The following is a 27,968-nucleotide window of genomic DNA, read 5'->3' as shown; positions in this document are numbered from 1 at the left end:
TAAAAATCTGGAATTTTAAAAAAAGGTCCAACGATGGCCATATAACCATGGTCAACTGTCATTAAAAACCCACCTGGTTCACTAATGTACTTTAGGGAAGGAAATCTGCCAGCCTTACCTGGTCTAGCCTACATGTGACTCCAGATCAACAACAATGTGGTTGATTCTTAAATGCCCACGGGGATGGGTAATAAATGCTAGCACAGTTAGCAACACCCACATCCCATGAACGAAGAAAAAACCTTATCAAATGTCTTCTGGAAGTTCAGAAACATTACATCTGCAGGATGCCATTTGTTACATCTTCAAAGAACTCTAGCAAACTAGTCAAACACAATTTATTCTTCATAAAGCCAGGCTGCCTCTAACGGATTGCATTTTGACTTTCTAAATTGCCTGTTATTTCATCCTTAATAATAGATTCATACAATTTCCCAGCGACAGATGTTAAACTAACTGGTCTATAGTTTCCTACTTTCTGCCTGCCTCCCTTTTTGAATAAGGGCATTATAGTAATACTTTTGCAATCCACTGGAATCTTTCCCACATCCAGGACTTCCATTCGCCAAGGCTTTGTTCAGATTGGGAACAAGACAAACGATAGTGTGAGAGAATGACTGTGCGCCATTTCTAGTTAAGAGCGGTTTTACTCACCTTTCTCATATCTTCATTTTTGTGGCACTTTACTACCACAGAAAAATAATCTTTTGTGTATAAGTTAATAAATCATATAACTAGAACAGCAACATGTTAAGACTGCTTGGCTTGATTTGTCATTATTACTGTCAGCATAGCATTCTGTACAGTCCAGTGGCTAGACAAAAAATCAAATTTATCTTCTCTTAAGGACCATGAATGCTGACAAATGTAGGATTTGGCACAGTAAATACCTTATTTAAGCTTGCTCTCTAAGTAATAAGTTTCTTATTATGGGAAGGTTGCAGTGCATCAAGATTTTAATTCTTATTTTAAAAATCTAACCGTGGGCTGGATTCTCCTCCACATCGGGAACTCCGCTACAGCCGGTGGGCAGAAAACGGTATTGACTCCAATCGAGCTTCACACCCCGCCAGTGGGAGGATGCAAATAGGTCTCAGATCCATTTGCATCCTATTAACGGGCCGGGCGCCATATTGTCCGAGCCCTCGTGATTCTCCATTCCTCTGGGCTGGAAACACATGGGTGAACATTGAGGCAGGTCTCGACAAGCGAGTACCTAACTCCGTGGACCTGCGGTCAGCCAAGAGGGTAACTCTTTAAGGGAGTTGTTGCCAAAGCCCCTCGAAGGGCCACCCTTCCCCCCCCCACACACACAATGCAAGACTGGCCCACCCCACACCCACCAGACAGCCCCCACAAGAGGGCCCCTAATTAAAGAGACCCGCAGAGATACCCCAGAAGAGAGACCCCTGTCTGTAAGCCCCTGAGAAGAGTGACCCCTGTCTGGAAACCTTTGAGAAGAGAGGCCCCTGAAAGAAATCACCTCCTAAAACTCACTTCTGCAATAAACCTGTTGGCTCAGGCAGAGGATTTTGAAGTAGTCAGCTGTGAAGCTAACCACAATATTTATAAACATCAAATCTTTGATTGACAACTCGTGGTCTACATCAAAGAGAGTTAAGTGCTTTCTGTTACTTCCTCAGCTAACTATTTCAAAGTCACTCAAGCAGGAAGGGAGATGAATGGAACAATGCATTCAGCTGCGGTGTGTGGAAGTTGTCAATCACAGCCTAATAAAATCAATATAGAACATAGAACATAGAACATAGAAAATACAGCACAGAACAGGCCCTTCGGCCCACGATGTTGTGCCGAACCTTTGTCCTAGATTAATCATAGATTATCATTGAATTTACAGTGCAGAAGGAGGCCATTCGGCCCTTTGAGTCTGCACCAGCTCTTGGAAAGAGCACCCTACCCAAACTCAACACCTCCACCCAACACCAAGGGCAATTTGGACATTAAGGGCAATTTATCATTGGCCAATTCACCTAACCCGCACATCTTTGGACTGTGGGAGGAAACCGGAGCACCCGGAGGAAACCCACGCAGACACGGGAAGGACGTGCAGACTCCGCACAGACAATGACCCAAGCTGGAATCGAACCTGGGACCATGGATCTGTGAAGCAATTGTGCTATCCACAATGCTACCGTGCTGCCCTTAAGAACAAATAAATCTACACTATATCATTTTCCCGTAATCCATGTACCTATCCAACAGCTGCTTGAAGGTCCCTAATGTTTCCGACTCAACTACTTCCACAGGCAGTGCATTCCATGCCCCCACTACTCTCTGGGTAAAGAACCTACCTCTGATATCCCTCCTATATCTTCCACCTTTCACCTTAAATTTATGTCCCCTTGTAATGGTGTGTTCCACCTGGGGAAAAAGTCTCTGACTGTCTACTCTATCTATTCCCCTGATCATCTTATAAACCTCTATCAAGTCGCCCCTCATCCTTCTCCGTTCTAATGAGAAAAGGCCTAGCACCCTCAACCTTTCCTCGTAAGACCTACTCTCCATTCCAGGCAACATCCTGGTAAATCTTCTTTGCACCTTTTCCAGAGCTTCCACATCCTTCCTAAAATGAGGCGACCAGAACTGTACACAGTACTCCAAATGTGGCCTTACCAAAGTTTTGTACAGCTGCATCATTACCTCATGGCTCTTAAATTCAATCCCTCTGTTAATGAACGCGAGCACACCATAGGCCTTCTTCACAGCTCTATCCACTTGAGTGGCAACTTTCAAAGATGTATGAACATAGACCCCAAGGTCTCTCTGCTCCTCCACAATGCCAAGAACTCTACCGTTAACCCTGTATTCCGCATTCATATTTGTCCTTCCAAAATGGACAACCTCACACTTTTCAGGGTTAAACTCCATCTGCCACTTCTCAGCCCAGCTCTGCATCCTATCTATGTCTCTTTGCAGCCGACAACAGCCCTCCTTACTATCCACAACTCCACCAATCTTCGTATCGTCTGCAAATTTACTGACCCACCCTTCAACTCCCTCATCCAAGTCATTAATGAAAATCACAAACAGCAGAGGACCCAGAACTGATCCCTGCGGTACACCACTGGTAACTGGGATCCAGGCTGAATATTTGCCATCCACCACCACTCTCTGACTTCTATCGGTTAGCCAGTTCGTTATCCAACTGGCCAAATTTCCCACTATCCCATGCCTCCTTACTTTGTGCAGAAGCCTACCATGGGGAACTTTATCAAATGCCTTACTAAAATCCATGTACACTACATCCACTGCTTTACCTTCATCCACATGCTTGGTCACCTCCTCAAAGAATTCAATAAGATTTGTAAGGCAAGACCTACCCCTCACAAATCCGTGCTGACTATCCCTAATCAAGCAGTGTCTTTCCAGATGCTCAGAAATCCTATCCTTCAGTACCCTTTCCATTACTTTGCCTACCACCGAAGTAAGACTAACTGGCCTGTAATTCCCAGGGTTATCCCTAGTTCCTTTTTTGAACAGGGGCACGACATTCGCCACTCTCCAATCCCCTGGTACCACCCCTGTTGACAAAGAGATCAAAGAGAAATGAACGAATGACTTGCAGATCAAAGATCTATGGGGGTTTAAACCCGGCTGACTGGTTTTCTTTTTTCAGGGCGGCAGAGTGGCACAGTGGAAGGACTACGCCCTCACAGCATCAGGGACCTGGGTTCAATTCCAACCTTGGGTAACTGTTTGTGTGGAGTTTGTGCGTTGTCTGCATGTACGTTTATGCCAGGTGCTCCAGTTTCCTCCCACAGTCCAAAGATGTACAGGTTAGGGGGATCAGCCATGCTAAATTGCCCCTTAATGGCCAGGGATGTGTAGGTTAGGTTACAGGGATAGGGCGGGGTGACAGAGGAGTGGACATGGGTAGGGTGCTCTTTCGGAGGGTTAGTCTAGACCCGATGGGCCAAATGGCCTCCTTCTGCCATTGGCCAATTGGATAGGATTTCTATGATTCTAATTGACAAATGCTGCTTCCTCTGCCTGAGCCAGCAGGCATATTGCACAGTTGAGTTTTAAAGCCGTGATTGTTTCCACTGCCTCTGAATGGACTGCTTTCTGGCTTCCAGACAGGGGCCTCTCTCTTCTGGCAGGACTTCCAGACAGGGATCTCTATTCAGGGGTCTCTGGGGTGTTTCTGATGGGATTGGGGTGGGGGGAGAAGAGCATGGCTGAATTCCGTTGTGCGGGTGGCTGAATTGCATTGCGGGGGGGTCGAGGGGCAGCCACAGGACCTCATTAATCGGGCCATCTGCTAAATGCCGTAATCCTCGCCATGAAAACATTTTCATGGCTAAAGATTAGGAATCGCTTCCTGACTTACACTCCCAGCGTGATTTGCAAATCAGGTGCAATTCAGTTCCGGTGGGAGAACAGTCTCCCAAATGGAGAATCCTGTCCCGCGTTTATCAGATAACACTCATCACCATCATGATAATACTCACCAACATCATGAGATGCATTGTTTCTACATTGTTCTTAGATTTCTGAATCCTACTCTCAAGATCATGCAAAATGTTTCTCATCTCTTGAATATATTCCCAAACACCTGACAAGAAACAAAAGCATACGAAAGTAACACTCATCCTGCTGTATGACACATCAATCTTCTTTAGCCAAGATTTTCCAAACCCGCTGAGGCAGGGCCCACTGAGGGGGGTGCAGCGGGCCAGCCAAAGTCCAGTGACTTTCAGCAGGACCAGAAATTTCCGATAGCAACTGGGGTTGGAAAATCCCAGCCTATGTTTTATGACGTCTTTGTAAAATCTAAACAGACAACTAAGGTTGGATCCAAATTTGGTTGATAAATGCATGTGAGAGCCTGGAGTTTCCATCTGTTTTCCACTCAGATTGCATTAGAATCTGAAGGGAATTAAATGAAATACTGCAAAAAGAAAAATCTCATGCGGGATTCTACATTCCTGTGACTACGTGCTCACGCCAGAGCAGGATTCGTGTAGTTCCACAACAGCAAAACTGGCGGCGGACCTGGAGTGATTCAGCTACTGTTATGGGGCTAGCACTGGTGCCACATGGAACATAATCGATTCAAATGAGAAACGGTGCTGGATTGACAACTCAGGAGGCTGACAAGCTGCAGTCGCATATACAGACTTCACTCCCCATACACACCAGCCCAGCCAACAAGATGGCAGCGAGGAGAATGGCACCCCATTTCACGGGCACAAAGCTGGAGACCGTCCTGGACGTGGTGGAGGAGAGACGGTTGACCCCGGTCCAGGAAGGAGGCTGTCAGCTGCCGTGCCTGAGTGCAGGTGGCAGAGCTGGTCAGCGCCATGAGCAATGCCGTCCTGACTGGCCAGCAGTGCCATAAAAAACTGCACGGCCTCCTCAGGGCGTCCAGGGTGAGTAAACAACACTGTGCCCTTGGCACCAACCACTGTCCCACACAACTGCGATCCCATCCCAGCCCCCCCACATAGAGGGCGGATGAACCCCCACCCTGCACCACATGCCGGCACCCATACCGGCCGCCATGGCCGGGTGCCCTGGCCACTGAGGCCACCAGCTACCCACCCTCTGGGCTCTTTGCGTCGGACAGTCTAACACTGTAAATTTCTGTCCCCTCCCCATCCCACACAGGAGAAGGCTGCTCATAACCGCTGGGAGCGGGAGAAAACTGGAGGGCGACTGCAAGACCTGCGGCCCCCCACCGTTGCAGAACAGAGGGCCTTGGACATGGTTGGGGCCCAGAGGAAATGGAATTTGCCTTGGTGGAGATCAACCGTGGGCAAGGAAATGACACCACTGCTGAGTTGCGGCTTGCCATGCCATATGTGACAACCATCACCCCCAACACCACCCTCACCCTCAAATCACCCTCACCCTCACCCCGACACCATCCTCACCAAGCCTCCCCCCCAACCCCCTGACCGCAGTTTAAACATGCATCTTGTCTTGTGTCTTGCAGGACCTTATGGTGATGGGGCGCGTCCATCCGGTAACACACCCCCCCCAGTCGGTGCCACAGCCGGAGCCCCCCCCCACGAGCCTAGCAGTGATGAGGAGAGCAGAGTTCAACCCGAGATTCAGGTCACCCCGGACCCATCACAGCTGTCTCCAACACCCTCCACCATCCCAGAAACACTCACTTCGATTGGGCACTTTAGTGAAGAGGCTGCTGGGGCACTATCTGGTGTGCACCACACAGCTGATCCGGTACAGCAGGTGGAGGTATGAACTCCCGAGGGGGCAGGTGGTCGGAGGGAGGGCCGACCCCAAGAACTAGCTTCCGTTGAGATGGGTTTTGGGCTTCTGGGACTACATGAGGGATTGTCGGCAAGCATCCAGCACCTACAGGTGCAGTTGGAGGAGTCCTGCAGGAGCAGGTGGTGGTGCCGACAATGCATGCCACCCAGGCCAACACTGCATGGGTGATGTCCATGGTGGAGGCATTGGGGGCGACGGTCATGGCTATGAATCTGCTTGTCCAAGACCTGGGGCAATCTGTGCAGGCACTGAGCGAGGCTCAAGCCAGGGTTGCTGACTCACAGACAACCTGGTGCCAGAGACAGCTGGACATCGCAACGGCGTCCCAGAGCATGGCACAGTCACAACAGGCCATGGCTGGGAACGTCTCCGGCATTGCCCAGGCGCTAACTGACGTGACGAACAGAGGGAGGTGGTCCAGTCCCAAGGGAGAGATGGTGCAGTCACTCGCTGATGTGACACAGACCCAGAAGGTGGTGGCATAGTCAATGAGTGATGTGGAGCAATCCCAGGAAGAGATGGTCCACTCCCTGTGCCCCATGGCTGCGAGTTTGCGGACCCTGGTCGGGACCAGAGCAGGTATCCAAGACTGGCAGCGCCAGGTGGCAGCGGAACATCAGGGGATAGCTCCACCCGCACCCCTGTCCCATGGAGTAGCCCGAGGCCACAGGGCACCACGAGGGAGGAGGAGGTGATGGAGACATGCCAGTGACTCCCACAGGGGAGTTACCAGAACACCGCAGCCTCTCGGACTCTCCCCCTTCTGTCCCTGGTGCATCTGGTGGGCAGTGGGCAGAACAGGGCAGCACCATGCCACCTGGGACACCTGAGCAGCAATCAGACCCATCCAAGCTCGGTCGCGCCCCAGAAGACACCGGCCAATGGGGACCTAGGTCGCAGGGCAGAGATCCTAGCAGGCCGCCTCCACTCCTGCTGTAACGTCTGTAACTGTAGCCCGTAAGACCAGAATGTTATACACCAGTTGAGTTGTTACGGGTGCAGGGCAGTTTAGTAATAGTTGCTAGGCCACCATCTGTATATGTGCTGTCACAATAAACACCTGTTCACACTGTTACAAAGCTGCCTCGATGCTCTGTCAGATAGGTATGAGGGGTGGGCTGGCCTGGGCTAGCCGATGCGGTTTGGGGGGGGGAATGGGCGGACATTGGGGAGGGATTTGGCAGACCCTGTGGGTGATCTGGGCTCCATACCACCCCCGCCCCCGACTGTCCCCACCACCGTCACCCCAGGTCACCCAGGTGGATGGTGGACAGGGCCTTCATGAATAACCTCAGCCGGTACACAAAAATTGAACCCGGGCGGTTGGCATCACATCGCATCACAAACCAGCCTTCCAGCCAAATGAGCTAACCGTTATGTGCATAATATTTTCGCTGTTGACTTCCGTTGGAGGCCATGGAGTGAGCAGTCGCTCAAGGTGGTAATCTGTGGTCTTTTCCCCACCTGAAAGGCAAAGTATTTGATGGCAAGAGGTGCAGGAGTGCCTGTAGAAGGTGTTAGTCCTATGGTGTGGCTGGTGGCTTGATCCACAAAGTAGAGTGGGACAAGAAGAAAAGAGCTGCTGGAACAGAAAGGTCTTTGTGGTGCGCCACAGGATAAGATGGTGGAGGGCAAGGGGGCTGTTCTGCCTCCAGTAGTCAACGGAACATCTTGTGGAGTTTCTGAATTCAAAGTTCAGTTAGCAGAGGAAGAAGGCTCAGGAAGACCTGGCCAAAATGGTGGAACTGATTAAATTGGGGATCGTACGAGTGGAACAGAGGCTGGAGTCCCAAGGCCGGGCAACCCAGAAAGTGGAGGAGGCAGTGAGAGAGCACGAGGAGCAGTTGGCCTCATTGGTGGCAGAGGTGGGGGTGACACGGGAAGCCCAAAAGAGGCTGAAGGAGAAGTTGGAGGATCTGGAGAATCGCTCCAGAAGACAAAACCTAAGGATCGTGGGAATGCCTGAAGGCATCGAAGGTATGGAGGCTGGCATGTACGTGACCAAAATGTTGGAGAAGATGATGGGGAGGAGGCCTTTGATTGGTCCCTGGAGATCGACCGAGCGCACAGGGCACTGATGAGGAGGCTGCAAGCGGGCGAGCCGCCAAGGGCGATGGTGATGCAGTTCTACCACTTGCTGCATAAAGAGAAGATCCTCCGATGGGCGAGACAGATGAGGAAATGTACGTGGAAAGGAAATGAGCTGTGGGTGTACCAGGACTTGGGAGCAGAACTGGCCAAGAGGAGGGCCGGGTTCAACCGGGTCAAGGCTGACCTCTTCAAGAAGTGGGTGAGGTTCGGAGTGCTGTACCTGGCCTGCCTCTAGGTGACTTTCCAGAAGAGTGAATACTATTTTGGCACGCCAGAAGAGGCAATGGAGTTTTTGAGGAACAATGGCCCGGGAGGTGAGAGAGGAAATTGAATTTTGGAGGAGTTTGTGTGTGTGTTCGTTTGTTGGTTTTCTGAATTTATTTTCCCTTTTGAAGTGTTTCCTTTGTTTTGGTAGCGGGGCTTTTGGAGGGCAGGCTGTCAGGGGGGAACATTGATGTGAGTGCAACTTTTGCTGCTCTTTAGGGGAGTATCGACGGGAATTGAGGGGGTAGGGAGGCTGGAGACCTTGGGCGGCACAGTAGCACAGTGGTTAGCGCTGTTGCTTCACAGCTCCAGGGTCCCAGGTTCAATTTCCAACTTGGGTCACTGTCTGTGCAGAGTCTGCATGTTCTCCGTGTCTGCGTGGAGTTCCTCTGGGTGCTCTGGTTTCCTCCCACAAGTCGAAAGACGTGCTGTTAGGATTCTCCTTCTGTGTACCCGAACAGAGGCCGGAATGTGGCGACCAAGGGCTTTTCACAATAACTTCATTGCAGTGTTAATGTTACCCAACTTGTGACAAAAAAGATTATTATTATTATGCTCGCTGGGCGGGTTAGTTAATGGGAGTGCAATGAGGGTTTGTTAGAAGGGAGGCATAATGGGGTTGACGTTTTGTTTAAGAGTGGGGGAGGATTGCTGATAAAGGTGTGGTTGATGTGGCGTGGTTGGAAAAGGATAGATGATAGTGGAATCTGAGGGTGAGCCTGGAGAGTGGCAACACACGGGCCGGGAGCCAGCCCAAAAAGCGATATGGCTTATCGGCTGGGGGCGGGGAGTCCCCCGACCAGAATGGTCGCCCCCCCATAACCAGGCTGATCACGTGGAACGTGAAGGGGCTGAATGGGCCGGTCAAACGGTCATGTGTGTTCGCACAGTTGAGGAATCTGAAGGTAGACGTGGCCTTTTTGCAGGAGATGCACTTAAAGATAGGGGACCAGACATGGTTGAGGAAAGGATGGGTGGGGCAGGTGTTTCACTTGGGACTGGACATGACATCGAAGGGGCTGGATGTGTTGGTGAATAAGCAGGTGGTGTTCGAGTTGGGGAGCATTGCGGCAGACCCGGGGGGGGGGAGGTTCGTAATGGTGAGTGGGAAGCGGAAGAGGATACCGGTGGTCTTGGAGAATGTTTATGCCCCAAATTGGGATGATGTAGATTCCATGAGGCGGGTTCTAGGGAAGATTTCTGACCTGGACTCACACCGGTTGATTATGCGGGGGGGGGGGGAGGGATTTTAATACGGTTATAGAGCCAAGCTTGGACCAGACGAGCCCAAGGTCGGGGAAGGTGTCAGCAGTGGTGAAGGAGCTGAAAGGATTCATGGAGCACATAGGGGGGGTGGACCCATGGAGGTTTGGGATGCCGAGAGAAAAGACATTTTCCTACTTCTCCCACATGCACCGACCGGGTGTACTCCCGGATTTACTTTTTAATGCTGGATAAGGCAGTGCTGGTGTGGACGTTTGACGTGGGACTGTTAGCAGATGAGGAGTTGTGCAAGTGGGTGATGGCTGCCATTCGATGGTACATGGAGCTAAATGATACAGGGGAGGTCACAGCCGCCTCACTGTGGGAGGCGCTCAAGGCGGTGGTTAGGGTGGTGTTTATCTCAATTTGGACGCATAGGAAGAGTGTGGAATGGGTGGAGATGGCAAGGCTAGTGGATGAGACCTTGAGAGTGAACAGAGGTGTTTGGAGAACCCGGAGGCAGGGATGGAGAGGCAGTGGCTCCAGGTGGAGTTTGGGCTGTGTCCACAGGGAAGGTGATGGGGCAGTTACGGAGGGACAGAGGGACAGTATACGAGTACGTTGAGAAAGCAAATAGGATGTTGGCCCACCAGCTGAGGAAGTAAGATTGGCGAGGGTAGATTGGCAGAATAAAGGGTGAGATGAGTAGGGTAGTGTTGGACCGGGGGGGGGGGGGGGGGGGGGGTTAAATGGCGTGTTTGAAGCGTTTGAGGGGATTATATGAGTTGGAGCCCCTGGGCAGTGGGGAGGGAATGCGGCGGATCATGGACAGGCTGGAGTTTCCCAAGGTGGAGCAGGGATTGGGGGCCCCAATCGGATTGAGGGAGGTAATGGAGAGCATGGGGGTGATGCAGGCACGGAAGGCACCGATCAAGACGGGTTTCGGGTGGAGTTTCATAAAAAGTTTGGGGGGGACCGTGGCCACTGCTGGTGAGGGCATATAACGAGACTATGGAGAGGAGAGAACTTCCCCCTACAATGCCGCAGGCTTCCATCTCCCAGATATTGAAAAAGGACAAGAATCCAGAGAAGTGTGAGTCATAGCGCCAATGTGTTGGCTTCGCGAATCGAGGATTGAGGATCGGGAGTGATAGGTGAGGATCAAACAGGTTTCGTAAAAGGGAGGCAGTTGTTGGCAAATGTGAGGAGGCTACTCAATGCAATTATGATGCCTTCGGCGGTTCAGAGTGGCAGGAGGTGGAGGTGGTGGTGCTGATGGACGAGGAGAAGGCATTTGACCAGGTGCAGTGGGATTATCTGGGGAGGTGCTGGGTTGGTTTGGGTTCAGGCAGCTGTTTGTGGACTGGGTCCCGTTGCTAATACAGGCACCGTTCGCAAGTGTGCGGACGAACCAAGTGAGTTCGGGATATTTTGGGTTGTATTTAGAGGTTGAGGCTGGGGTGTTCGCTCTCCCCATTGCTCTTTGCTTTGGCGATAGAGCCACTGGCAGTGGCGTTTAGGTCGTCGGGGGATTGGAGAGGGATTATGCGGGGGGGACGCCAAGCATAGGGTCTTGCCATACGCGGACGACCCGATGTGATACATTTCGGACCTATTGCCGGTATTGGGGGCGTCATGGGGATTTTTGCCAGTTCTTTGGTTACAAGTTGAATAAGGGAAAGAGTGAGGTGTTCCGGATTGAGACGAGAGGACAGGAGACGAGATTAGGGAGCTTCCGTTCAAGGCAGTGGGGGCGAGTTTTAGATATTTGGCATCCAGCTGACGCGGGGCTCGCCACAGTTGCACAAGCTGAACTTGACTCGGAAACCCGGGAGTCCAGGGGGTGAGAGAGGCCGATGTCTTGGCCTTTGCCTCCCTGATAGCCTGGAGATGGATCTTGCTCGGATGGAGGGACTCGGAGCTGTCAAACGAGGGTGTGGGTGAGCAATCTGGCGGAATTCCTGTGGCTGGAGAGGGTCAATTTTGTTCTGAGGGGGTTAGCTGATGGGAGGTGGTGGCCATTTTGTTTAAGAGTGGGGGAGGATGGTGGAAGCCATTTATTGACTTCTTTAAGGAGGATTGAGGGGTCCACAAAGGGGGTGGGAAAGAAGGGGGGTAAAATGGTGAAGGCAGGATGGGGCCAGATTGGGGAAGCGGGGGTAGTGGGTGTTGGTCATTTATAATGTTGTATGATTATTCTTCTGCTTTTGTTTGTTTATATGAAAATGCCTTAAATAAAATATTTTTTAAAAATATTTTCCCTGTTGAAATACTCATCACTTGCAATATGCTGTTCTGCCACCAAAGGTATTTTAAACAATAGGCATATATGAAATCCAAATGCCAATAAAGTTAATTAAAGGATGGTATGATTGAATTGGGGGTTCATTAATATATAGGGTCAATTAAATGAAAGACAAAATAAACCTCTCTGTACAATAAAAAAATTAACATGGGTAAGAAAAATGGAATGTACATAAATATGAGAAATGCCAATAAAAAGATTTTAAAAAAATAATATTGTTAATCACGCTACATTACTTTTAGAAGTAAAGTGAAAAAAGCATTTTAGAAAAAGTGCTTAACAAAACATAATCCTGTGCAATTTTATTTCTGCCTGCAATGATATTGTAATTAAAACACATTAATTTCAAATTTTGCAGTAACATAAAACTTACCAGTGCTATTCCAATGTAAATTTCGTTCAGCTTTAATCAATTTAAAATCTATATCATCCACTTCACTTCTTATCAAAGGTTTTTCAACATCAAGAACCGTAAGCTTTATCTGAAAATTGAAAATTATTTTAAAGCAGAATTGTTGCTGCAAGGTTTTTTTCAGGCACCAAAAGAGGAAATACCATCCCATTTTAGAACAAAGAACAAAGAAAAGTACAGCACAGTAAAAGTAAACTACAATCTTCTACACTTCCTGGGTCCGTATCACTCTATTCATGTATTTGTCAAGATGCCCCTTAAACGTCACTATCGTCCCTGCTTCCACCACCTCCTCCGGTAGCGAGTTCCAGGCACCCACTACCCTCTGTGTTAAGAACGTGCCTCGTACATCTACTCTAAACATTGCCCCTCTCACCTTAAACTTGTGCCCCCTAGTAATTGACCCCTCTAGCCTGGGGAAAAGCCTCTGACTCTCCACTCTGTCTATGCCCCTCATACATTTGGAGACATCTATCAGGTCGCCCCTCAATCTCCGTCGTTCCAGTGAGAACAAACTGAGTTTATTCAACCGCTCCTCATAGCTAATGCCCTCCATACCAGGCAACATTCTGGTAAATTTCTTCTGCACCCTCTCTAAAGCCTCCACATCCTTCTGGTAGTGTGGCGACCAGAATTGAACACTGGACTCCAAGTGTGGCCTAACTAAGGTTCTATACAGCTGCAACATGACTTACCAATTCTTATACTCAATGCCCAGCCAATGAAGGCAAGCATGCCGTATGCCTTCTTGACTACCTTCTCCATCTGTGTTGCCCCTTTCAGTGACCTGTGGACCTGTACTCCTAGATCTCTCTGACTTTCAATACTCTTGAGGGTTCTACCATTCACTGTATATTCCCTACCTGCATTAGACCTTACAAAATGCATGACCTCACATTTATCCGGATTAAACTCCATCTGCCATCTCTCCGCCCAAGTCTCCAAACAATCTAAATCCTGCTGTATCCTCTGACAGTCCTCATCGCTATCTGCAATTCCACCAACCTTTGTGTCGTCTGCAAACTTCCTAATCAGACCAGTTACATTTTCCTCCAAATCATTTATATATACTACAAACAGCAAAGGTCCCAGCACTGGTCCCTGCGGAACACCACTGGTCACAGCCCTCCAATTAGAAAAGCATCCTTCCATTGCTACTCTCTGCCTTCTATGACCTAGCCAGTTCTGTATCCACCTTGCCAGCTCACCCCTGATCCCGTGTGACTTCACCTTTTGTACTAGTCTACCATGAGGGACCTTGTCAAAGGCCTTACTGAAGTCCATATAGACAACATCCACTGCCCTACCTGTATCAATCATCTTTGTGACCTCTTCGAAAAACTCTATCAAGTTAGTGAGACACGGCCTCCCGTTCACAAAACCATCCTGCCTCTCGCTAATACGTCCATTTGCTTCCAAATGGGAGTAGATCCTGTCTCGAAGAATTCTCTCCAGTAATTTCCCTACCACTGACGTAAGGCTCACCTGCCTGTAGTTCCCTGGATTATCCTTGCTACCCTTCTTAAACAGAGGAACAACATTGGCTATTCTCCAGTCCTCCGGGACATCACCTGAAGACAGTGAGGATCCAAAGATTTCTGTCAAGGCCTCAGCAATTTCCTCTCCAGCCTCCTTCAGTATTCTGGGGTAGATTCCATCAGGCCCTGGGGACTTATCGACCTTGATATTTTTCAAGATGCCCAACACCTCGTCTTTTTGGATCTCAATGTGACCCAGGCTATCTACACACCCTTCTCCAGACTCAACATCTACCAATTCCTTCTCTTTGGTGAATACTGATGCAAAGTATTCATTTAGTACCTCGCCCATTTCCTCTGGCTCCGCACATAGATTCCCTTGCCTATCCTTCAGTGGGCCAACCCTTTCCCTGGCTACCCTCTTGCTTTTTATGTACGTGTAAAAAGCCTTGGGATTTTCCTTAACCCTATTTGCCAATGACTTTTCATGACCCCTTCTAGCCCTCCTGACTCCTTGCTTAAGTTCCTTCCTACTTTCCTTATATTCCACACAGGCTTCGTCTGTTCCCAGCCTTTTAGCCCTGACAAATGCCTCCTTTTTCTTTTTGACGAGGCCTACAATATCTCTCGTTATCCAAGGTTCCCGAAAATTGCCGTATTTATCCTTCTTCCTCGCAGGAACATGCCCGTCCTGAATTCCTTTCAACTGACACTTGAAAGCCTCCCACATGTCAGATGTTGATTTGCCCTCAAACATCCGCCCCTGATCTAGGTTCTTCAGTTCTCGCCTAATATTGTTATAATTAGCCTTCCCCCAATTTAGCACATTCACCCTAGGACCACTCTTATCCTTGTCCACCAGCACTTTAAAACTTATTGAATTGTGGTCACTGTTCCCAAAATGCTCCCCTACTGAAACTTCTACCACCTGGCTGGGCTCATTCCTCAATACGAGGTCCAGTACAGCCCCTTTAACTTTTATAATAAATTACAATGAATTCAAAACACATAGACAAGCATTTAGAGAGCACCCACTTCTAACTTGTTGACAACTTGGTGCATGATAAGGACTTCCAAAAAAAGATCCTGAGTAACTCCATTAAATTACTATGAATCATGTTCAAGAAACTAAAAGCACACTAACATTTACATTAACTAAACATTGGTATTTCTGTTTAACCAATCGGATTAAAGAAACCTCACTGAGACGTACAGGCCACAAATTTCAGCTCCTCAGTACTGGTTTCTGTTATGTTTCAGAGAATACACCCCTGCTGGTGAAGCATCACATTATCTGCAGTGACATCATCAGGTGTTAGCACGGGCTTCTGTCTTCCATCTTAGATTGTATGAGCAACATCCTTCAATAAAACCCCTCATCATGTTTTTAAGAATCCAGGGTGTGAGCACCTCTATACCTTTTCTCTTTGCAGCAAAGTAAAAGACAAATCAAAAAGGAAAACTGGCAATGAAGATTGAGGCAAGGAAACGTAATGGTGCACAGAAAAAAACAGTTGACTCATTGGTGGAGATGCAGTTGAGAGCAGAGAAGATTCTCGAACAGGACTCTCACACATCAGGCGAAACCAGCCGCTGATGACCTGGTATTGGGGAATGAGCCTAGCCAGGTGGTAGAAGTTTCAGTAGGGGAGCATTTCGGGAACAGTGACCACAATTCAATAAGTTTTAAAGTGCTGGTGGACAAGGATAAGAGTGGTCCTAGGTTGAATGTGCTAAATTGGGAGAAGGCTAATTATAACAATATTAGGCGGGAACTGAAGAACCTAGATTGGGGGTGGATGTTTGAGGGTAATTCAACATCTGACATGTGGGAGGCTTTCAAATGACAGTTAAAAAAAAATCGACTGCAACCATGAGGAACAAAGAATGACAGTTCAAAAAACCTGCTTGTCGTTGAAAGAATTGTTTGGGTTGCAGAGGCCGCACACGTGGCAAAAATAAACAGGCTGTGGGAACGGAAGTTCATAAGTCTTCCGACTCTGTACAGGAAAAAGTCAAACCACAGTAAAGCATAAATGTAAACATTTGCAGCTACAGTGTGGATAAGGGGATCATTTCTGCCGTATATCCAAAAGAATTGGAAGGGAGGAAGTTACTTGAAGTATAGACCCTAGGAGCCGAGATCTGAAATGGCAGGAACAATGCCATGGATGCATTTGATGAAAACTGTGAGACTTGGAACTCATATCAGGAAAGATTCCAATTATATCTCAAAGTGAATCAAATACTGGAGGACCTAATGGTCGTTTTGTAAGGGCCACGAAGAATCCAGCACGAGTTTTAAGGATACAAAGTAATTAACGTTTATTTACTATAATAATATATACATAACAGTAGCAGTAACTTACCTTGCTACCTTCTCCTTTCTGCTGGTTCCTGAACTGGCCAGCTTATTTATACTAGGAGTTTCTCCGCCCCCCTCATTGGGGAAGTTCATACTCCCATCGGATTGTGGGATAGTCATTAGTCCCCAGCCAATCGTAAGTAGGCAGGTTATAACATCCCTCCCCGCCAAAGTCCAAGGAATCCACCGAAGACCCTGGCGAAGGAAGGCGTTAAACTCGTTTGGCCGCAGGCCGGACGCCATTTGCACGTGGCGCTGGATCAGGCGGCGTGTAACGAGACGGAGACCGGCGCTTCCGTGATGAATGGCGCGGTTGTACATCCACGGCCTGTGGACCCGAGGATTCCCCCTCTGATGCATCCTGTGTCTCCATCTCGGAGTCAGAGTCTGCTGCCTCCGTCATGTCAGCGTCTCTATCTCCATTCGGTCCCGTAACGACCTGCGCAGGCTTCGAGTGAGGCACCAGTGGAAGATTTTGAGGACTACCTTCCCTTGTCTCTGGTCTTTGCGGCTGTTGAAATGAGCTCCGGGGACGGGGAATCATTTGAGTGGATGATCTTCTGGACCGGACGTGGTCTACATGTTTTCGCTGGAGACGACCCTGGGCTTGCACTTGGTAAGATATAGGGCCCGTTTGGCGAAAGATTACACCAGGAACCCATTGGGCACCACCAGCAAAATTCCGCACGAATACTGGGTCACCGGGCGCAAACTGCCGAATCGGACGATGCCGAGACAATCCCTGTCCCTGCCGTTCTTGTGTGCGGCGTACTTTTGCGCCAATGTCCGGGAAGACCATACTAAGGCGGGTGCGAAGTCTTCGGCCCATTAGGAGTTCTGCGGGAGCTACCCAGTCACTGCATGGGGGGTGGTCCTGTACGTAAACAAAAAGCGAGCCAGTCTCGTGTCCATTGATCCGGAAGACTGCTTATTTAGGCCTCTTTTGAATGTTTGCACTGCACGATCTGCCAACCCATTTGAAGCCGGGTGGTAAGGGGCAGTGCGGATATGGCGGATGCCGTTCATCTTTGTAAACCTAGCAAACTCCTCACTCGTGAATGGAGTGCCATTATCCGTGACCAGCACCTTGGGGAGGCCATGCGTACTAAATGATAAACGCATCTTTTCAATTGTTGCGCAGGACGTTGTCCCCTGCATCTTATGCACCTCCAGCCATTTGGACTGGGCGTCAATTAGTAGAAGGAACATGGATCCCTGAAAAGGGCCTGCGAAATCTGCATGTAAGCGTGCCCAAGGCCGCCCTGGCCATTCCCAGTGATGTAGGGGCGCGGCCGGCGGAAGCTTCTGATGCTCCTGGCAAATGGAGCAGTTTTGGGCCACCTTCTCAATGTCGGTGTCGAGGCCTGGCCACCAGACATAACTCCGGGCCAACATTTTCATCTTGGTCACGCCCGGATGCCCATTGTGCAAGTCTGATAATATCAGCTCCTGGCCTTTTTCCGGGACAATCACACGCGTCCCCCACAAGAGGATGCCGTCTTCCACGCTGAACTCTGACAGCTTGGAGGAAAATGCCCGCAACTCGCCTGGGAGCTGTCTATGCTGCCCACCATACAGGACTATGTGCCGAACCTTCGACAAGACTGGCCCCGTCTGGGTCCACTCACGGATCTGTGATGCCGTGACAGGCAAGGTGTCCATAAAATTTAGGGTTGCAACCACCTCACCGGTCGTGGGGGTCGACATGGGGCCGGTCGATAAAGGCAATCGGCTCAGTGCATCGGCATTTGCTATCTGTGTACCTGGTTTGTGCTCCAGAGAATACTCATATGCAGCAAGCAACAAAGCCCAGCGCTGGATCCGTGCAGAAGCAATGGGCGGTATTGGCTTATCCTCTCTGAAGAGTCCCAGCAGGGGCTTATGATCAGTCACGATAGTGAAATGGCGGCCGTACACATACTGGTGGAAGCGTTTCACCGCGAAAACCACTGCCAGGCCCTCCTTCTCGATCTGCGCGTACTTTTTCTCCGCTGCAGTCAATGTGCGGGAGGCGAAAGCTATCGGTCGCTCGGCCCCGTTCTCCATCTTGTGGGACAGGACGGCCCCAATACCATACGGGGATGCATCACATGTGACGAGCAAAGGCTTTCCCGGATCATAGTGGGTTAGTAACCCAGACGACGACAATTGTTGCTTTACCCGCCGGAAAGCGGTTTCTTGCGGCTGACCCCAAACCCAGGAGTGATTTTTCTTTAGCAGCAGGTGCAAGGGGGCCAGCGTAGTTGCCAGATTGGGGAGGAACTTCCCGTAATAGTTTACGAGACCGAGAAAAGAACGAAGATGCGAAGTGTCAGTCGGGGTGGGGGCATGTTGAATTGCACGCACCTTCTCTGCGACGGAGTGCAGACCCTCGCGGTCCACCCGATAACCTAGGTAGACTACTTCTTTTGCCTGAAATACGCACTTTGTGTGACGTAAACGGACTCCAGCCTCCGAAAGGCGTCTAAGGACAGCCTCCAGATTTTCCAAATGCTCTTGCTCCGACGTACCTGTAATCAACACGTCATCTAGGTAGACAGCCACACGTGGTAAACCTCTCAAAATGCCCTCCATAACACGTTGAAAAATTGCGCAGGCAGAGGATACTCCAAAGGGCAACCGTATATATTCATACAGGCCCCGGTGTGTGTTAATTGTTACATATGGTCGGGAGGCAGGGTCCAGCTCCAACTGCAGGTAGGCGTGACTCATATCTAATTTTGTGAATGAGAGTCCACCTGCAAGTTTCGCGTAGAGATCCTCTATGCGAGGCATTGGGTATCGGTCGAGTCGGGAAACTGTATTCACTGTAAGTTTATAGTCGCCACACAAGTGAACTGTGGCATCTGGCTTCATTACTGGTACAATTGGTGCTGCCCAGTCAGCAAAACGGACGGGCCTGATAATACCCAAACTCTCCAAACGAGTGAGCTCCCCTTCTACCTTCTCGAGCAAAGCGTAAGGCACTGGGCGTGCCCGGAAATAGCGCGGCGTGGCTCCTGGTTCAACTTGGATACGGGCTACGTCCCCTTTTATTTTCCCCAAACCAGGCTGGAATACCTCTGGGTATCGTCCTAGCACCTCAGTCAACCCTCCAGAAACTGTTTGGAGGATGTGCTGCCATTGCAACCGCAAATGGCGCAACCAGTCCCGACCCAACAGGCTGGGCCCATGGCCACGCACTACGATAAGTGGGAAACGCCCCTCCTGGCGTCCATAGACAACAGGGGTCATTGTAGTTCCTGCAATGTCCAGTGGTTCCCCCGTGTAGGTGGCCAACCTGGCTTGTGAGTCAGTTAATGTAAGGGTCTGTATACCCTGCTTGATGCGGTCGAATGTCCTCTGGGCGATCACGGAGACCGCTGCGCCAGTATCCAACTCCATCTCCAGCGGGTGGCCATTGACCCGTACTGTCACCTTAATGGGGGCCACACAGGGAGCTGCCACACAATGCAGCTGCAGGCAGTCGTCCTCCGGCTCCACGTCCTCAGGAGTGGTCGCCACAGGTTCATCCACGTGGTAGGTACGGCCTCTGGGCTAGTCCCAGTTACGGCCCCTGGGCTGGTCCCAGTTTCGGTCGGAACGACGGCGCCTCTGGCGTCCCCAGGACCGCCGTCCGCGACAGGGTCAGCGCCTACAAGTCTGACACGGACATGGCTCCTCATCCATTGGCTCTGGAGAAGGCTCCCTTCGGGGAGGAATGTCCGATGGCCACTGACGTCGGTCCGGTCGTTGCCTCGCCCAAGGTACCGCAGGAGTGCGGGGGGACGTTTTTGGGCGGAAAGGGTTGCGCCCCAAGGCATGCACTTCCATTCCCTGTAGCTCCTGTACTCCTCGCTCTGCGCTCTCTCGGGACAAGACTATTTGTATTGCCTGTTGAAAAGTCAATGTTGGCTCCGCTAACAACTTTTTCTGGGTTAATACCGCAAACCAAACGGTCGCGTAACATTTCTGACAAGGTCTCACCAGTCACAGTATTCCGCAATCCCGCGTAGCCTGGATAAAAAATCGGCAAGGGATTCTCCAGAGGTCCTCTCAGCGGTATTAAACCGGTAATGCTGGACTATCATGGACGGGGTTGGGGTAAAGTGTTGCCCCACTATATTCACAAGTTCGTCAAACGTTTTGGTGTCCGGCGCAGCTGGGTACGTAAGGCTCCTAATCACCCCAAACGTATGCGGGCCGCAGGCGGTGAGCAATATGACGACCTGGCGCTCTTTTCCAGTGATATTGTTTGCCCGGAAATAGTAACGCATCCGTTGTGTGTACTGGTTCCAGCTTTCCAGCGCAGCATCAAAAACATCCAAACGTCCGTACAGAGGCATGGTATAATAGAAAACAACTTCCAACCTGTATCCAACAAAAATCCAGGGAGGTGGCTTCAGCAGTGTAGACAGCTATTCACTTTTACCTTCGTCGCCAGTTTTGTAAAGGCCATGAAGAATCCAGCACGAGTTTTAAGGATACGAAGTAATAACGTTTATTTACTATAATAATATATACATAACAGTAGCAGTAACTTCCCTTGCTACCTTCTCCTTTCTGCTGGTTCCTGAACTGGCCAGCTTATTTATACTAGGAGTTTCTCCGCCCCCCTCATTGGGGAAGTTCATACTCCCATAGGATTGTGGGATAGTCATTAGTCCCCAGCCAATCGTAAGTAGGCAGGTTATAACAGGTCGCAACTTTTCTCAGTTCGGTTAGGCATAAAATTTTATGCTGCTACAAAATTTATTTCATCCAGAAAAACCGGGAGAAATCCTGTACTGAACTACTGAAGATTTTAGAAGGACATTTCTCACCTAGACTGCTATTAATTGCAGGAAGGTTCTGTTTCCACCACCAAAGTCAGGAAAAAATTAAAGCATTTTACAATTCAAAGCAACTTTAAGGTTAGCAAAATACTGAGAGTGTGGGGCAACACTGATGATACTCTTTGTATAGGCTAGTTTGTTGTCTCTGTAGTGGAGTAGAGGAAGCTGCTTACATCTATGGAGATAGCAAAGAAAGAAGCTTCACAGATAGGCACTGGAGGATCCACAAAATGGATATCACAAGAAAAAAGGCTGCAAGGGGACAACCATGTCACCGAAGTACACTAGTTGGACACTCAGCAGAGAAATGCTGGAGTAGAGAAAATAAGTGCAAAAATTGTGGCAAAAAGGGACATATTGCATCTTGGGCTCAGAAAACATGATCGCCACCAAGCAAGTGCAAGAAAAAACACATCTAAACACATTGTGTCTATAAATTAATGATGATGTGGAGGTTCCGGCATTGGACTGGGGTGAGCACAGTAAGAAGTCTTACAACACCAGGTTAAAGTCCAACAGGTTTGTTTCAAATCACTGGTGTTCGGAGCACTGCTCCTTCCTCAAGTGAATGGAGTGGTGGGTTCCAGAAACATTTATATAGACAAAGTCAAAGATGCAAGACAATACTTTGCGAGCATTTGTAGGTCTTTACAGAGCCAGAGAGAGGGGTAACCCCAGGTTAAAGAGGTGTGAATCATCTCAAGCCAGGACAGTTGGTAGGATTTCGCAAGCCCAGGCCAGATGGTGGGGAGTGAATGTAATGCGACATGAATCCAAGGTCCCGGTTGAGGCGGTACTCAGCGGAACTTGGCGATAAATTTCTGCTCTGCGATTCTGCGTTGTCGCGCGTCCTGATGGCTGCCTTGGAGAACGCTTACCTGAAGATCAGAGGCTGAATGCCCTCGACTGTTGAAGTGTTCCCCAACTGGAAGGGAACATTCCTGCCTGACGATTGTCGCGCAATGTCCGTTCATCTCAACGTCTGCATGGTCTCGCCAATGTGCCACGCTTCGGGACATGCTTTCTTGCAGCGTATGAGGTAGACAACATTGGCCGAGTCGCACAAGTATATACCGCGTACCTAGTGGGTGGTGTTCTCATGGGTGGTATCCATGTTAATGATCTGGCACGTCTTGCAGAGATTGCCATGGCAGGGTTGTGTGGTGTCGCGTTCGTTATTCTGAAGGCTGGGTAGTTTGCTGCAAACAATGGTTTGTTTGAGGTTGCACGGTTGTTTTGAAGGCAAATTACACTCAGCAAGAAAGAGAGCCTTTGAGCATCATTTTTGGAGTAAGGAGGTTCCACCATTATCCTTATGGATAACATCGACAATGGGTCATAGAAAGGTATTCCTTCGTTAGCATCGTGATGAATGTCAGAAATTGGTATGTAGATATATATATTGTATTACATGCATCTGATGCAGTAATGGGTTTAAAAGCCTGGGTTAGGGTGTGTATATATCTGCTGCAGTGATATTGTTAAAAATCTTGGTTCAAAAGACACTGTCAAAAGAAGGTACAACAAAGATGTCATAAAATCATTGTTATTTCAAACCATGCTATGTTTAAAAGGAGAAGCCTAATGGTTTTTTGTTATGATTTCTGAGGAGTAGATATGGTGGAGAATAGGTTCCTATGCCAAAATCGCGGCAGGCGCCAATTTGATGCCAAATTGCGATTCTCAGTCACCTCGACAGCAGCGTCAATGCGTACCAGAATGCACGTACAGTAAACACCGTTTGCATATCATTAGCGGGCCCGACCCGGTATTCTCCGGGGCCTCCACGATTCTCCTCCTCCGAAGGGCTAAGTTCCAAATGGCACGGTTCACTTGTGCTTTTAAAAATCATGCAACCGGATTGATTGTGTCCGGCAAGCGAGCGGAACGGTCGCTTTGGAGCGAGGCTCCCGCCGGTCGGCGGTATTTCGCCATTTTCTGGGGGTTTCCCGGTGGTTTCACCGGTCGTGATTTCTTCAGCCTTTGGGACCTGAGGGATGGGCGCCAGGTCGGGCTGGTTTGGACCCCCGTGACCAGAGGAACAGGGGCATCGAGCCCAAAGCAAGCGGCGGGGAGGAGCGAGGCCTGAATCTAGCACAAATGTAGAAAAGGAGCAGCGCACATCGGGTGGCCCCCCGCTGAAAATGAATGTTTGGGATGTTTGAAGTCCGGTCCCAGGAGAAGAGATTTTTTGAACTTTGATGTTTTTTAAAATTTATTATAATTTTTATTTAATTTTAATTTTATTATTTATTTATCTCGAGATTGAAGAAAGAAGGAGAAAAATACTAAGTGGTTAAGGGATGCCAAAAACAGTTTTGAAGAAGGGAGGAAACGCGGGTTTGCTGACAAAGGAGAGGACCAGTAAAAGTGCTGACAAGATGGCGGATGCCGGACCGCGTGGTGGGGCTGCACTACTTACAGTGAAAAGGATGACCGAGGCGATGGCTATGGAGCTGGAGAAGCAATTTGCGAGACACAGGGAGGCATTGAGGAAGGAGATGGCTGTCGCACTGAGATCATTGGTGGAGGAGGAAATCGCCAGGGTGAGGGTGGATATGGCAAAGACACCGGCCGAGGTGAGAGGACAGGGTGAAAAGATGAAGGAAGTGGAGGAGACCATGTCGCAGCACAGCGACCAGCTCACCTCGATGGGAGACGAACTACAGAAGGTGGTGTAGGTCAACAGAGAACGCCGAGCAAAGCTCGAGGACTTGGAGAACTGCTCGAGGCGTCAAAATGTGAGAATTGTGGGCTTGCCTGAAGGGGCAGAGGCCTCAAGGCCAACTGAGTACTTTGCTAAGAGGCTGGCGGAGTTGATGGGGGAGGGTGAAGATGTGGTATTGCGGTACCAGAGGGAGGAATGACCATTGGCTAGACCGCGGGGTCTATCATTGGGCAATGTACATAGCCCCGCCCTGAGAGGCGGGGTATAAGAACCGTTCCAGCAGCCTTCACTTCTGTAACTTCGCTGCTGGGTACAGTTCTATCTGATTAAAGCTGAATCAATATGACTCCACGTGGACTCAAGCGTATTGATTGCGTATCAATTTAATCAGATAAGTACTTTGTAGGATGGATCTCCGCATCAAGCCGGCGTGTCTTCAGCTCAGCCGTCACGCAGAAAACTCTGCCGCGATTTTTAAGCATTGGCTGCCATGCTTCCAGAGCTGCCTCGATACGGCTGCTGACACCCCCACGGAAAGGCAGAAAATACACCTCCTACGCTCGCGGGTCAGCCCGGCGATCTACCCCCTGATCGAAGGGACGGCGAACTATGATAAAGCCATGGAACTGCTGGAAGGACACTACATTCGTCCACTTAATCAGGTCTACGCCTGTCACCTGCTGGCAACGAGACGGCAGAGCCCAGAAGAGACGCTAGAAGATTTCTACAGGGCACTGATCGTGCTGGGCCAAAGCTGCGGCTGCCCAGCGGTGACGGCGAACGAGCACTCCAAACTTTTAATTCGAGACGCTTTTGTGGCAGGTATGATCTCCCCCGACATTCGCCGAAGGCTGCTCGAAATGGACACGCTGGGCCTCACTGAGGCCCGGGACCTGGCAGGGTCCATGGACGTGGCGTACAAAAACGCCCTTGCGTACGCCCCCGCGCGCACCGCGCCCCCCTGGGCTGCGTGGCACCCCGCCGCGGCAGCCCCCCAGACTTACCCGCTTAACCCCCAGACTTACCTGCTAACTCCGCAGGCCTGCGCGGCAAGGCGCCCCGCTACCGCCGCCGGCCAACGCTGCTTCTTCTGCGGCCAGGCGAATCACCTGCGCGCACGCAGCCCGGCCCGCACCGTCACCTGCAAAGGGTGCGGCAAGAAAGGCCACTATGCCGCGTTCTGCCTTGCCCGGGCGGTGAACGCAGTATTCAATGACTACCCTCAGCCGTTCCTCCAGCCGCCCGCTGTGCAACCACAGCCGTTATTCCAAGTCCCGACCGTCCCAGGCCCACCGCCGCACTCCCTTTTCCCAGCCACGCCGGCCCAACGTGCACCGCAGCCTTTGCCCCTCCAGGCAGCGTCACAGCCGCAGCCATTCATCCCCCCGGCAACCATGCTGGAGGAGTGCGCGCAGCCATTTTGTCCCTAGCCGGTCCAATCGTCGGGGTCTCCGTCCCCGAACTCCATGGGCGATCCCTGGCCGGCGCCATCTTGGATGGGGCCTCAAGCCCCCAGCATGGCTGGCTACGTGCTGCTGGACCAAAACCCCTTGCTGCAGCTGGCCTCCGCCACACTGGAGCAGCATGCGCCGCCAGTTTACTCCTCCCCGCCGCCATCTCCGGAGTCCCCGGACTCCACGTGCGATCCATGGCCGGCGCCATCTTGGATGGGGCCTCAAGCCCCCAGCGCGGCTGGCTACGCGCTACCCGACCAAAACCCTTTGTTGCATCTGGCCTCCGCCTCGCGGGAGCAGAGTGCGCCGCCATTTTGTCCCTCCCCGCTGCCATTTTGTTCCTCCCCGCCGCCATCTTCGGAGTCCCCGGAGTCTCCATGTGCGATCCGTGGACGGCGCCATCTTGGATGGGGCCTCAAGCCCCCAACACGGCTGACGATGCGCTGCCCGATCTTCACTCCTTGCTGCAGCTGGCCTCCATTACCCTGGACCAGAGTCGGCCCTGAACGCTAGCAAAGGCCACCACGACGATCGGCATCAACGGCCACGTGACGTCATGCCTCATCGACTCCGGGAGCACGGAGAGCTTCGTCCACCCCGACACGGTAAGGCGCTGTTCTCTGGTCACCTATCCCACCCAACAAAGGATCTCCCTGGCCTCCGGGTCACACGCGGTGCAGATAAAAGGGTTTTGCCTCGCGAACCTCACCGTCCAAGGCAGGGAATTCCGCAATTTCCGCCTATATGTGCTGCCGCACCTCTGCGCAGCCACCCTTCTGGGACTGGATTTCCAGTGCCACCTACAAAGCCTTACTTATAAATTTGGCGGCCCTATACCCCCCCTTACTGTTTGCGGCCTCGCGACCCTTAAGGTCGACCCGCCTTCCCTGTTTGCGAACCTCACCCCGGATTGCAAACCTGTCGCCACCAGGAGCAGACGGTACAGCGCCCAGGACCGGACCTTCATCAGGTCCGAGGTCCAAAGGCTGCTGAAGGAAGGGATCATCGAAGCGAGCAACAGCCCCTGGAGGGCTCAAGTAGTGGTGGTAAAGACCGGGGAGAAGCATAGGATGGTCATCGACTATAGCCAGACCATCAACCGGTTTGCGCAACTGGACGCGTACCCCCTCCCCCGTATTGCCGACCTGGTAAACAGGATCGCGCAATTCAAGGTCTTCTCCACGGTGGATCTCAAGTCTGCCTACCACCAGCTACCCCTCCGTAATAGCGACCGCCAGTACACTGCCTTCGAAGCAGATGGACGGCTCTACCACTTTTTAAAGGTTCCCTTCGGTGTCACAAACGGGGTCTCAGTCTTCCAGCGTGAGATGGACCAAATGGTTGACCGGTACGGCTTACACGCAACGTTCCCGTATCTTGACAGTGTCACCATCTGCGGCCATGACCAGCAGGACCACGACACCAACCTCCGTAAATTTCTCCAGACCGCGCACCTCCTGAATCTGACCTACAATAAGGAGAAGTGCATGTTTAGCACCGACCGTCTAGCCATCCTAGGCTACGTAGTGCGAAATGGAGTCATAGGCCCCGACCCCGAACGCATGCGCCCCCTCATGGAGTTCCCCCTCCCTCACTGCCCCAAGGCCCTAAAGTGCTGCCTCGGCTTCTTTAGCTACTATGCACAATGGGTCCCTAATTACGCCGACAAGGCTCGACCCCTGATCCAATCCACAACCTTCCCCCTGTCGACGGAGGCCCGCCATGCCTTCTGCCGCATCAAAGTGGACATCGCAAAAGCCACGATGCGCGCCATCGACGAGTCCCTCCCCTTCCAGGTCGAGAGCGACGCGTCTGACGTAGCTCTGGCCGCCACCCTCAACCAAGCGGGCAGGCCCGTGGCTTTCTTCTCCCGCACGCTCCATGCCTCCGAAAGTCGCCACTCCTCGGTCGAAAAGGAGGCCCAGGCCATAGTGGAAGCTGTGCGACACTGGAGGCATTACCTGGCCGGCAGGAGATTCACTCTCCTCACGGACCAACGGTGGGTGGCCTTCATGTTCGATAATGTACAGCGGGGCAAGATTAAGAACGACAAGCTCTTGCGGTGGAGGATCGAACTCTCCACCTTCAATTACGAGATCTTGTAACGTCCCGGGAAGCTGAACGAGCCTCCTGATGCCCTATCCCGCGGCACTTGTGCCACCGCACAAGTAGACCGCCTCCGTGCCCTCCACAAGGACCTCTGCCACCCGGGAGTCACCCAGTTCTTCCATTTTGTTAAGTCCCGGAACCTGCCCTACTCCATCGAGGAGGTCAGGACTGTCACCAGGGACTGCCGAATCTGCGCGGAGTGCAAACCGCACTTCTACCGACCAGAGAGGGCGCATCTGATAAAGGCTTCCCGTCCCTTTGAACGCCTCAGCATGGACTTCAAAGGCCCCCTCCCCTCCACGGACCGCAACACGTATTTCCTGAACGTGATTGATGAGTACTCCCGGTTCCCATTCGCCATCCCCTGCCCGGACATGACCACAACCACCGTCATCAAGGCACTCTGAACTATTTTTACACTGTTCGGTTTTCCCGCATACATCCACAGTGATAGGGGGTCCTCCTTTATGAGCGACGAACTGCGCCAGTTCCTGCTTAGCAAAGGCATCGCCTCCAGCAGGACGACCAGCAATAACCCCCGGGGAAA

At 50.9% G+C, this 27,968-nt stretch overlaps 1 protein-coding gene across 1 annotated transcript in view; it reads right to left on the bottom strand.

Annotated features, from left to right (window-relative positions):
* LOC140395604 (dynein axonemal heavy chain 17-like) overlaps positions 1–27,968 on the bottom strand; it is an 896,966-nt gene that overhangs the window by 665,854 nt on the left and 203,144 nt on the right. The window contains exons 15-16 of the mRNA XM_072483576.1: positions 12,495–12,603; positions 4,473–4,576 (exon numbers count right to left, since the gene is read on the bottom strand). Coding sequence (XP_072339677.1) covers positions 4,473–4,576; positions 12,495–12,603 — 213 coding nt within the window. The remainder of the gene's footprint in view (positions 1–4,472; positions 4,577–12,494; positions 12,604–27,968) is intronic.

The sequence above is a fragment of the Scyliorhinus torazame genome, chromosome 18 (genome assembly GCF_047496885.1).
Source record: "Scyliorhinus torazame isolate Kashiwa2021f chromosome 18, sScyTor2.1, whole genome shotgun sequence".
NCBI lineage: Eukaryota > Metazoa > Chordata > Chondrichthyes > Carcharhiniformes > Scyliorhinidae > Scyliorhinus > Scyliorhinus torazame.
The sequence above is the reverse complement of the archived record's forward strand: the minus strand, read 5'-3'. Positions and strand labels throughout refer to the sequence as shown.